We start from the raw sequence: 13,746 nt of genomic DNA on the forward strand, positions 1-13,746 counted from the left end.
TGACATACACCCATATATACATAGTGTTACTGTAAAAGATCGAAATTTGGGAATGCTAGGATTCGCATAATCATTTGATCTATGTTTAAAATAATTAAATATAAAAAACATCATTCAAATATTCAATCATCCACCTACATAATGGTATATGTTGACATATACCCATATGAATCTCAACATTCATCCAGATGAATCGTAATATTCACTCAGATGAATCTTAACATTCATCCAGATGAATCTGATCCATTCTCCAGTTTCGATCTTTCACAGGAATATACACACATGTGTAACTTTGTTCAAGCATATCCAATCATTTGCTACTTTCCATAAATGCGTGTCCCAAAGCAGATCACCCTGACTCTACCACATACACACACCCATACATCCACATACATGTATAAATACACATATACATTCGTATATTTCTCTGTTTTATTGATTTTCCTTAGAGGCGCAAGCGCTACATCCTCGATTGCAATAAGGGGGGTGCGGCTGTAACCATGGATCCCAGTGTACTCGCTACCATGGACAAGGACACATTGAAGAAACAGATCGAGAACATGAAATATCAAGCGGCCATGGAACGGTGGTCGTTGTCCAAAAGTATTGCGGCGTAAGTTATACATTTTTCCCTTTCCATCCCTCGCCCCGCCCCCCCCCATCCCTTACAAAAATTATTTATAATATTGTTACATATTTTTTTTATTATTTTTTTTGCACTCATTTTTTGTTTTCTAGTTTGCAGCCTCTTTTACCCAGTTTCCATTTTTTTCACGCGTCAAGTTTTATTTATTTATTATTTTATATTATTTATTTATTTAATTATTTTTACAATATGTATGGTGTAATGGTTTTTCTATTTATGAATTTTATTCAACATTTATATATATATATATATTTATGGTTTTTTTTTATATATGCATTTATGGTTAGTTACAAATTGTTGATTTAAATGTTGAATTAATTTATTCTGTATCTTCCAAATTTATTTTTTTTAGGTCAATCAAATTTTGTATGCTAGTATATTGATCCAAACTTTGTATACGGGATAGTACTTTTTTTTTTTTAATTTTTATTTGTCATTCTCTCATTGGGTTACCATGCATGAGATTGTCTGCAAAATTGTGTTACATTGTATGGATAATTTATCTACAATTTTAACACCGGTTGCATCATTACTATATCATAACTTAATTATCTTTTTTTTTTCTTTATTTTCTTCATAATCCTCTCATTCATTAATTATGATACATAATAATATCAAATAAAACTTAGATTTAATTCAACAAATCATATGTGTCCCATTTATATAAATCATTAAATTACTTGTTCATCTCTATTTATTTTTTTACATACTATTAAACCAAAAAAAAAAAAAAGGAAAATCATTAATTAGGTTTATCAATAGAACATTTTTAATTATCTATTCTATTTTTTTTTCCTTACTTTCTTAATAATTCTTTTTTATTAATCATAATACATAATAAATAATAATGTTATTTATTATAAACTAAAACTTAGATTCAATTCAACAAATCATATGTATCCCATTTATATAAATCATTTAATTACTTGTTCATCTCTATTTATTTTTTTACATACTATTAAATCAAAAAAAAAAAAAAAGGAAAATCATTAATTAGGTTTATCAATAGAACATTTTTAATTATCTATTCTATTTTTTTTCCTTACTTTCTGAATAATTCTTTTTTTATTAATCATAATACATAATAAATAATAATGTTATTTATTATAAACTAAAACTTAGATTCAATTCAACAAATCATATGTGTCCCATATATATAAATCATTTAATTACACGTTCATTTTTATTTATTTTTATTACACATTATTAAACAAAATATTAGAAAATTAAATCGATTAGGTTTATTAACATAACAACGACACAAAAAAAAAACCAAACATATGCAAAAGAATGTTGTTAGTTTAATATAAAAAAAAATATTCTCAAGAAAATAAAAATAATAATCGATATATAACATCAAGTATCATTTAAATGCCACAAGTATGTACATATATATATACATATATACATATATATATATTTATAAGGATCATGATTCCCATCGAATGCTAATACAAATCAAGGCTAAATAATCCTTGATTCTCGACAACAAGGATAACGATGAAGTCCGTTGTGCCAAGAAAAAGGAAACAAATAAAAGATATCAAATGAAATAAAATAAAATCACGTGAAATAAAAAATCAAAGATAAAAGAAAGAGGGTGTCCTTGAAACGCACTGTATATGCTTTAATTCAAACTGTCACTTTCGGAGCACACACACACACACACAAACACACACACATATACAAATTATACACACAACAGCCACTTACAAAACACACACATACAACAGTCACATACAAAACACACATACACAACAGCCACATACAAAACAAATACACACAACAGCCACATACAAAACAAACACACACAACAGCCACATACAAAACAAACACACACAACAGCCACATACAAAACAAACACACACAACAGTCACATACAAAACACACACACACAACAGCCACATACAAAACACACACACGACAGCCACATACAAAACACACACACACAACAGCCACATACAACAGCCACATACAAACACACACACAACAGACACATACAAAACAAACACACACACAACAGACACATACAAAACAAACACACACAACAGACACATATAATACACACATACATATACCATTCCCCCACACCCTCACACCCCCAGACCCCCTTTTTTTACACTCTAATAATCAAATTAAAAAATCATTAGCTACGAAGAATAGAATCGAATGATGATGATGATGAAGATGAAGATGATGATTATGATTATGATGATGATTCATAAAGGATAGTCTGTAGGAGTGTTAATAAATTATTCTTAAGTAGAGTGTATGTTTCACGCATCATTCTCTTTGTTATATACCGTTTACTATTGTCTTCTAGGTGTTTTCTAGGTGTTCTAGGTGTTTGAGATGCATTCTCGAAGAAAGATGACTGAGGAGGTTTTATCGATAAATTATTTTTCTTTTTATCTTTATCTTTTGTTATTGTTCATATGGTTTTTGTTTTCTTTCTTTCTTTTTTATCATATCGGTCGTTAGTTTATCTAAAGAGGAAATATTTATAGGTATTTTATTATTGATTTTTTAGTTGTTATTTATTTTAATTTATTTTTATATTATTGTTCATATATCTCATTTTTTCTTTTCTATTGTATTGTCATTGTTTTGTCAGGGAAAATTTATAGGAATTTTTTTCATGATTTTTAGTTGATAAGTAATATTAGAAAATTATATTTTAAAATCATTTCTTTAACAATTGTATCCAGATACAAATATTTAATTAATTTTTTATTATTGTTCATGTATTTCATTTCTTTATTATTTTTTTTATGGTATGTTTGTTATTTTATTGCGGAATATTTATAGGAATTTATTAGTGATTTTTATTTGGTAAATAATATTATAAATCATACATACACACATATTAATCAATTCATTAAAAATACTATCAAATGCAACTACTTAATTATTATTTTATTAGAAAATATTTATAGTAATTATTATAGATTTTAAATTGCAAATAATATAAATAAATATTTAAAAAATAAAAATATTAAATAAATTGCAAATAAATTAAATAATAATCAATTTATTAAAAATACTATCAAACACTAATTCTATTTTTTTTTTTATTATTATTTTTAGGAACTGTAATATTTTTTAAATTATAATTAATATAAAATAAATGAAACACCCAATAATAAATTTATTAAAAATACTATCAAACATTAATTCTAATTTTTTTTAGAAAATATTTATAAAAATTGTTATATATTTTAAATTATAAATAATATAAAATAAATGAAACACTCAATAATAAATTTATTTAAAATACTATCAAACACAACTACTTAATTATTATTTTATTAGAAAATATTGATAGAAATTATTATAGATTTTAAATGGCAAATAATATAAATAAATATTAAAAAAATAAAAATATTAAATAAATTGCAAATAAATTAAATAATAATCAATTTATTAAAAATACTATCAAACACTAATTCTATTTTTTTTTATTATTATTTTTAGGAACTGTAATATTTTTTAAATTATAATTAATATAAAATAAATGAAACACCCAATAATAAATTTATTAAAAATACTATCAAACATTAATTCTAATTTTTTTAGAAAATATTTATAAAAATTGTTATATATTTTAAATTATAATTAATATAAAATAAATGAAACACCCAATAATAAATTTATTTAAAATACTATCAAACACAACTACTTAATTATTATTTTATTAGAAAATATTGATAGAAATTATTATAGATTTTAAATTGCAAATAACATAAATAAATATTAATAAAATAAAAATATTGAATAAATTGCAATACAAATAATATTAATAAATTAACGAATACTAATTAAATTGCAAATAAATTAAATAATAATCAATTTATTCAAAATACTATCAAACACAACTATTCTGAATTATTATTTATTTAAAATAATATAAATCCGTGTATTTTAAAATTATTTTATACTATCTTCCTTTACTATCATTATCATTATCATTATCATTATCATTATTATCATTATTATCATTATTATCATTATTATTATTATTATAATTCTAAGAAGAGATCCGGTTATAGATTAATTGTTCTTTTAGATAGAACGTGTTATCGATAAAATAATTATCTACACTTTATAATACCCGATATAGAAAAATAACGATTTTCATATTCACACTTATATCTATATATATATATATATATATAGATATACATGTGTCTGTAAATATATATGTATATATTTATATGTTTGTTGTATGTGTATCTGTAGATATCTTGCAAACTTTCTCCGCTTACCGGTATGAATCTATCTTTATCTTTCCTTCAAGATACAACGTGTCTTTTCAAATACATTATCTATGTTGTTTTATATATGAATACAAGTATCAATGTATTAGTTGATGCTTCTTCTTCTTCTTCTTCTCACCCTCTTTGTAAAATAAGAAATCACTATGAAAGTAGGATACATTTACAGTCTTAACTATCACGATGAAGCACGAAATAATACGAAATCGTGAGATTATCTCAAATAGGAATAGAAAGAACGATAGGTGAACGTTAAGTTCGCGTTGAAAAGGTGGTGGTGGAGGTGGTGGTGGAGGAGGAGGAGGAGGAGGAGGTCGTGCAAACCTAATCGAAAGTCAGCCATTTTAAGATTCTTTCGTATTATTTTAAAAGAACTAACTAACTTTATCTTCTTATTTTCTTTTTTATTTTTCCTTTTTTTTCATTTCCAATTTGAGGTGACTAATTTATTGAAATCATTGTTCATAAATCTTATGATAAGAATCTTTTTTTTTTTTTTTTTTTTTTTTTTTTAATGGTTTTAAGTATTGGTAAATTGATAAGAATGTTTTCTTTTGGTTGATTCGTTTAAATTATATTTTATTTTATTTTGTAATTATTATAAATATTTTTGTAAATAAACAATGTAAATCATTGTTTGTAATTTGATAAAATACTTTTTTTTATAATTGTTTTAAGTATTGCTAATTGATAACAATTTTATTTAGAATTTTTTCTTTTACTTAATTTGGTTAAATTATATTTTATTTTTCAGTTGACATTCATCAGGTGCAATCATCGTAATTAGTAAAATTAGTACACAGGTTATATTTATTATTTTTAATATATTTTTAATATTAATAATAAAAGCAAAATATTAATTATCCTATTATTTATATCACATCATTTTTATTTATTTATTATTAATACAATATTAATTTATTTTAAATATTATTGAAAATAATTAGAAATAAAAAACAATACTTTTATTAATATTATTGTTTAAAATTTTCTAACAGGTATCTGTCAAATTTATTATATTTTCAATATATTTTTAATATAATTTTAATATATTAATAGATTTAATTATTCATAAATTAATAGATTAATATATTAATTAATAATTAAACAATAATTATTATGATTTGTATCATCATTTAATTGCATCAATCATTGCATTTATTTTATTTATTATTAATACAATATTAATTTATTTTAAATATTATTATTTAGAATTTTCTAACAGGTATTTGTCAAATTTATTATTTTTAATAAATTATTATATTAATTAATAATCAAACAATAATTATTCTCATTTGTATCATCATTCAATTGCATCAATCATTGCAATTATTTTATTTATTATTAATACGATATTAATTTATTTTAAATATTATTATTTAGAATTTTCTAACAGGTATCTGTCATATTTATTATTTTTAATAGATTATTATATTAATTAATAATAAAACAATAATTATTATGATTTGTATCATCATTCAATTGCATCAATCATTGCATTTATTTTATTTATTATTAATACAATATTAATTTATTTTAAATATTATTATTTAGAATTTTCTAACAGGTATCTGTCATATTTATTATTTTTAATAAATTATTATATTAATTAATAATCAAACAATAATTATTATGATTTGTATCATCATTCAATTGCATCAATCATTGCATTTATTTTATTTATTATTAATACAATATTAATTTATTTTAAATATTATTGAATATAATTAAACATAACAGAAGAATACTTTTATTAATATTGTTTGTTATTTAGTTTTATTTTCCAGCAGGTGTATCTTTGGTATAATTTTAGTTTTAGAAACGTTCACGTAACGTTGAAACGAACAAGTTTTCATCAAGAGAACTTTAGTAGTAGTTTTTCCTTTTAAAGGGAAAGCCATATTGACTGATAGAAAAAGAAAGAAAACAAGAATCCTGTGTTTGTTTTTTTTTCTTCAACTCGTTTCCGGTGATCGTAAAATGCCATGATTACGACGTGTAACTTTGTCACAAGGAAGACGACAGGGAGGGTGTCAATTGATTAGAAATTCAATGTAAATTAATCAAATGAATGTTTCTACAAAATTTTTTCGTTTATTTATTAATCGACTTATATAATAGTAATTTTAAAAAAAAAATTATTTCAAATTTATAGTTGAAAATATTTGATACCAAAAAATACAAAAAAAAAAAAATGCACAAAAAGTTAATAATTAATTTGACGAGAAGGCCAACCTGTTTCTTATTATTAACATATGACATTTCAACCGATCGAGTTCATTTCCAAATAATTCTGTAAAGGTAGGGTAGGGGTAACAGAGAGGAAGTGAGAAAGTAAAAAGAAAAAGAAAGAAAAAGGAAAGGTTTAAGTTTTAAATAAGGAATCAAGTTGTTTACTAAACTCGCTTGTACTTCGGATCAACCAATAATTTTGCAATAAATACGCCAGTGTATATAAAACAACACAAAACAAAATAATAATTTTCTTTTTTTTTAACTTGTAAACTTCGTAAATCAATTTTTATTCTTTTATTTTTATTTTTGTTTAATAAATAATTTTACAATAAATACGCGAGCGTATATAAAATAAAAAAAAAACAAAAACGTAATATTTTTTTTTAATTTGTAAACTTGGTAAATCAAATGTTATTCTATTTACTTCTTTTTTTATTATTTTTTTTTTATAAATAATTTTGCAATAGACACGAGCGTATAAAATAAAAAAGAATAAAAAATTCCTACAACTTTAAATAAAAATATTTTATTCAATGCAGAATCAAATTTTTATCAATTGAATAATCAACAAAATATAATAATTTATTATAGTAATATTTAACACATTTTTTTTTTTTTTTTAATACAAATTACAAAACACTCATGATAGGTGTACTGTTAATAAATTATTCTTCCTATAAAAAAAAATTATATAAAATAAATAAAAATAAACAAACAAACAAACAAGTGAATGAGGCATGTGTTTTACACACCAGTGTATAAAATTAAAAAAGAAAACCTGAATCAGATCATTTTCCACATCAAATTTATTTCTAATAATTACCCAGAAACAGATAGTACAAAATATTGTTTAAAATTGTTTAATAGAACTTTAAAAAACAAAAAAAAAAGAAAAACCAACTAACGTTTAACAAGTGAGGGATGTGTCTTACACAGCAGTGTACAAAATTAAGAAAAATATTAAAAAAGAAAACATAAATCAAATCATTGTCCACCAAATTGATTACTCTTAATTATCTAGAAACAGTTAGTACAAAATAATGTTTAAAATTGTTAAATAAAAGTTAACAAAATAAACAAAAAAAAATCAAAACCAAGTAACGTCCAGTCGCATTCCAAAGAAAACTTGATTTTCTCAGTGTAAGTTGCGTTTAAGAGTTAGGTTCAGTTGGCTCGTTGAAAAGATTAGATTTGCGGGTGGATGAGGGGGTGAGAGAGAGAGAGGAGAGAAGGAGAAGGGTAGGAGGGGGTGGAGGAGAGAGACAAACGAGGGAATACGACTCTCCTTGAACGCAAAAACATAGTCCGTGCACTGGAGGTATAATACACCCTTTCACCGGGCGCGAAGAAACCAAACCAAACGAAACGAAACGAAAATAAAAGCAAAGAAAATAAAAGAAAAGACATACTAGACACTTCGTCTATGGTTTAAACCATAGTTTCGAGACTCTATTATATTTCGTTGCTGTAAATATTGCATACAAACTTGCATATAAGAGATACAAACAGACACACATGTGCAGATAGGAGGTTAGTGTATGTAGTTGGACATATATTGTTACACATTGTATAAAGAGTTGTATATATAAGATAGACTATTTTCTAAGACGTTGGAATGAACGCACTGTGTGTTCTTTCTCTTTCTCTCTCTTTTGTAGAGAGGACAACTAGCCTAAGCTAGCTTAGGTTTATTCGCTAGCTTGCCTCGAGATAGCCTCGAGCATTCTCAACAGTTCTTGCTAGTTGCTTACTTACAGATTTCTTATCTTCAGATATTATATATTAAAAGAGATTGCTTTATTTATATATATATAGTTATATAGTATATTAATATTTATATATAATAATAATAATAAATAATATAATAATAGTATTAATATACTAGTAATATACTAGTATACTAGTATTAATATGGTATGTATACTATAAATACTAGTAAAATTATATATTATATGCTAGTATTATATAATATACTAGTAATATACTAGTATACTAGTATTAATATAGTATATACACTATAAATACTAGTAAAATTATATATTATATGCTAGTATTATATAATATACTAGTAATATACTAGTCTATTAGTATTAATATACTAGTATTTATATATTATATGCTAGTATTATATAATATACTAGTAATATATTAGTATACTAGTATTAATATACTAGTATTTATATATTATATGCTAGTATTATATAAATAATATTATATATAATGTAGTATATACTAGCTAATATATAATATAAATATACTACATATAGTATATTAATACTAGTACATATTACAAATATATATATATATAATTCCAGTCACAGTAAAATTCCAGTCACTTTAATCTTAGCATCTGGTTAGTTAGGGAAAGATTTTTCACATAAATAATATTTCCCATGGTATAAACGTGTATTATACTATTGTTTAATGAAAATTTATTTATCCTGAATGTTGTCTATGATTATCTCTTATGAATTATACGAGTGTGAGAAGTAGAATTAAATTGAACGAATATTAAATTATTAAGAAAAGTAGAAAGTTTCATTATTTTTATTATTTCACGTAAATAAAATTATATTGTAATTCAATATATATAAGTCATTCATTTTATACATTCATTGTATATATTGAATTCAATATGTTGTAATTCATTCATTATATACATTCATAATTTATATAAAATTATATTTAACTCATTGAGTGTCACGTCAGTCATTGGTGACTGACATCGAGCTTCACGTTCAGGCCACGTCAGTCATTGGTGACTGACATCGAGCTTCACGTTCAGGCCATGTCAGTCATTAGTGACTGACATCGAGCTTCACGTTCAGGCCATGTCAGTCATTAGTGACTGACATCGAGCTTCACTTACAGGCCGTGTCAGTCATTGGTGACTGACATCGAGCTTCACTTACAGGCCGTGTCAGTCATTGGTGACTGACATCAAGCTTTACGTTCAGACCGTGTCAAGCACCGGTGCCTGACATTTAACTTTTCGTTTTATCACACGTGGCCTGACAAAGATTTCCTTAAGAATTCACGTGGCGCTCAACGTGTTAATTTATTATAATTTATTATAAAAATATATAAATGATGAAATATTATTTCGTATAAATAAGATCATATTAAAATTCATTTAATATAACACATATTTACATAATTATTCATAATGACTATGAATATTTTTGTTATCCTGTTTGTATGTCATGTTGGTGTGTCCTGTTGTTTTATTTTCTTTTTTGTGTGTGTGTGTGTTTTTTTTTTTTTCAAAGGATTATAAATAAAATGATGACAAACATACTTTGTCTTGTAAAATTTTACAGAATGAGGGAATACGTCGAAGAAAATGAAAAGAACGACCCATTGATACACGCCCCTGACAAAAAGAACAATCCATGGGCCGAGAAAGGCAAGTGCATAATTATGTAAGAAAAGGACCCCCTCCCCCCACGCACGTTCCTCCCTATCAACCATAACAATTACGAAGTGGGAGAAAAATGACGGAAGTTGAGAAAATAATATGAAAGATATAAAAATTATTACGGGAAAAATGATTGGAAAAAAAAAAAAAACAAGAAGAAGAAGAAGAAGAAGAAGAAAATAAAAAAAAAATAAAAAAAAAAATAATCTTAATGTGTTCTACAATCGAAGAAAAATATATGCCATAAAGATGCTTAAAACCATAAAAATAAATAAAATAAAATAAAATAAATTGAAATGAGGAACAAAATGAATAAATAAAAAAAAAAGAAATGGCCATTCAATTGAAACAAAATCTTCGTCACGTGGAAAGGGAACACAAAACTCTCTCATCGATCGTGATATCGATGGATCGATATATAATATAATTAATAATAAAATATATGCGTGTATGCGTGTAAAAGTATGTATGAGAAACGTGTTCGTATGTATGAAAGGTATATAAATTATAAACGTTTAAATGAATGGTATCATTGATTATAATATATAATATGCTTTCGTTTTTACATGAAATATTTCATTAAAGTATCATGAAAAATGAAGTATCGTTAGATGATATCGTAATGAAACATTTAAAAAATAAAAAATAAAAAATACAAATGATTATGAATGATCGTGATCGTTTATTCGAAAGTTTGATTAAACTTTGGAAGTATATATGGTAATTTATTGAATATATATTCAATTTTCATACTAATCGAAACTGGTTAAACTCTTGTCATATTTTGAGGTATATAGACTTTGAATATATATATATGTATAAATATATATATATATATATATATATATATATCAGCATTAAAATGTGTAATAATATTACTTTCACCTTGTTTTCACTTATGTAAGATCGTAAGATTGATTGATCGTACTTTTTAAAAAATTATTTTCAAATGATTGAAATAATTGAATAATTTCTAATTTTAACAATTTAAGTTATTTCTAATTTAATATATTTTAATATATTTAATAAATTTGTAATTAAAAATTATAAATTTATTATTTATGAAATAATTTATATAGAAAATTATGAAATAGAATAATAATATTATTTATATTATAATTTAATTACAAATAAAATTATAATTTAATATGATATAAAATATAAAATATTATTAAAATAAAATCTAATTTATATATAATTTATGAAATTATACAATTAAATTATTTATAAAGTAAATTATAAATTTATTATTTAATAAGTATTTATTGTAATAAATTTATAATTTATTAAATTTATATTATATTTATAAATGAAATAATTTGAAATTCATAATTTAATAAATTTAATAAGTTTATAATTTAATTAATAATTTTCATAAATAAAATATATTATATATGTAAAATTATTTATTTAATATTACATTTAGTATACATTATATATATATATATATATATATATATATATATATATATATATATATATATATATATATATATGTTTTGTGTTACCATAAAAGATTGAAATTGGATAATGTCAAGATATATGTCTTGGTATATGTTAGAAAAAAATTGTTCATGAAATTAATTGTACAAGAAAATAATTCACATTTATTTATAATATTCGTACTTGTATCAAACTATATGTTTGGTATAAATGTCAACATTCAATCATGCGAAACTTGACATTATCCAATTTCAGTATTTCACCTTAACACATATATATATATATGTATGTATGTATGTATGTATGTATGTATTTAAGTGTGAATCATTTATAAAACATTTCATTAATTAAGACACATTTCTATCATTTTTCTTATAAATACTATTTATTATAAAAGCTTTTGTATATCAATCAACAAAATTGTCAAACATACAAATCCAACATGCAATTAATTACATTTTATAAATCAAATTTCAACACCATGAAGAAGAAAACATTCAATTGAAAATTTGGTAAACGAGACATTGCAAAATTTATCCGAACATTTTTATAAATAAATAAAATCAGATGATCGGATGAAACTTGAGTTGAGATTAAAAGAAATTATCATAATCGAAAATAAAGTGTATCTCGTACGATGATTGAAATTTCAACAACAACAACAAAAAACAAAAACAAACATGCAAAGTGTTCGACACGTTTAAGATCAATTGAATTATGAATTAGATAATTAATGTTTTGTGATAATAATAATAATAATAAAAAAATAAGAACATGAAGTATCGATCATCGATCATTCGATTTAAAAATTATAGGACAACACATAAACACAAACACACATACGCATACATTTATTACACCTATTTCATAAAATACTTCCGAATTTCATCTCTCGGTAAGAGTACTACTATTCAAATATATATAAATAAATAAATAAATAAATAAATTAACATATTATTAATATATTTATCACTTATGTGTGTGTTTACACATTTGAAACTGTCGCCCTACGATTGCCCCATTATAAATAAATAAATAAATAAATAAATTTAATTATAAATAAATATATATATATATAAATAGATATATAACTAATATAATTCTAATTAATTAATTTATTTATTATTATTAATAATATTAATGTACAATCTCTTGAGATGAGAATTTCTTACGAAAATATAATATTCAACTTAACCAATGTTGAAATGTGAATAAAATTGATATGCATCTATTTGTATGTAAGTTTAATATATATGTGTGTGTGTGTGTGTGTGAGAATGTTGTGTTTTAAATCTTAAATAATACATGTGTTATAATTCTATAGAAAATGTTTCATAGTACATTCACAATCCAGAAGTGGAGAGAAAAGAGAAGTAAACGAGGCTAGAAGAATGTCTAAACGAATTTTTCAATCAACTTTAGTTGCAAGCGAAAGGATTTTCGCTCTCGAGAAAGAGAAGTATGCAATATATTGGAATGATACTTTTTAAGTTAACGGATCTAATAATATTTACAAATTATTTAACAAGTAATCGTTAATTAATTATTATTTAACTAATATTATCAAAAAAGAAAAACAAATTTGAAAAAATTACTAATGAATGATTAGTAGCATTAATTATGGTTATAGTAATGATTATGGTGTTGATGGTGGTTTCAAACATACCAAAATATTTACATCAATTAATTGGGAAAATATCAAAAATAAAAATTATTTGAAAATATGCAAA

General features: G+C 23.0%; 1 protein-coding gene across 1 annotated transcript; it reads left to right on the forward strand.

The window, feature by feature from the left end:
- The first annotated feature begins 449 nt into the window (after positions 1–449).
- On the forward strand, positions 450–11,000 carry Ggamma30A (guanine nucleotide-binding protein subunit gamma-e). The gene is made up of 2 exons (XM_015332038.2): positions 450–613; positions 10,476–11,000. Exons 1-2 carry the CDS (start codon positions 501–503, stop codon positions 10,579–10,581), a joined length of 219 nt encoding a protein of 72 aa, XP_015187524.1. The 5' UTR covers positions 450–500; the 3' UTR covers positions 10,582–11,000.
- The last annotated feature ends 2,746 nt before the right edge of the window (positions 11,001–13,746 follow it).

The sequence above is a fragment of the Polistes dominula genome, unplaced genomic scaffold (assembly GCF_049000335.1).
Source record: "Polistes dominula isolate Pdom_NZ unplaced genomic scaffold, Pdom_raw_medaka contig_84, whole genome shotgun sequence".
Taxonomy (NCBI): Eukaryota; Metazoa; Arthropoda; class Insecta; order Hymenoptera; family Vespidae; genus Polistes; species Polistes dominula.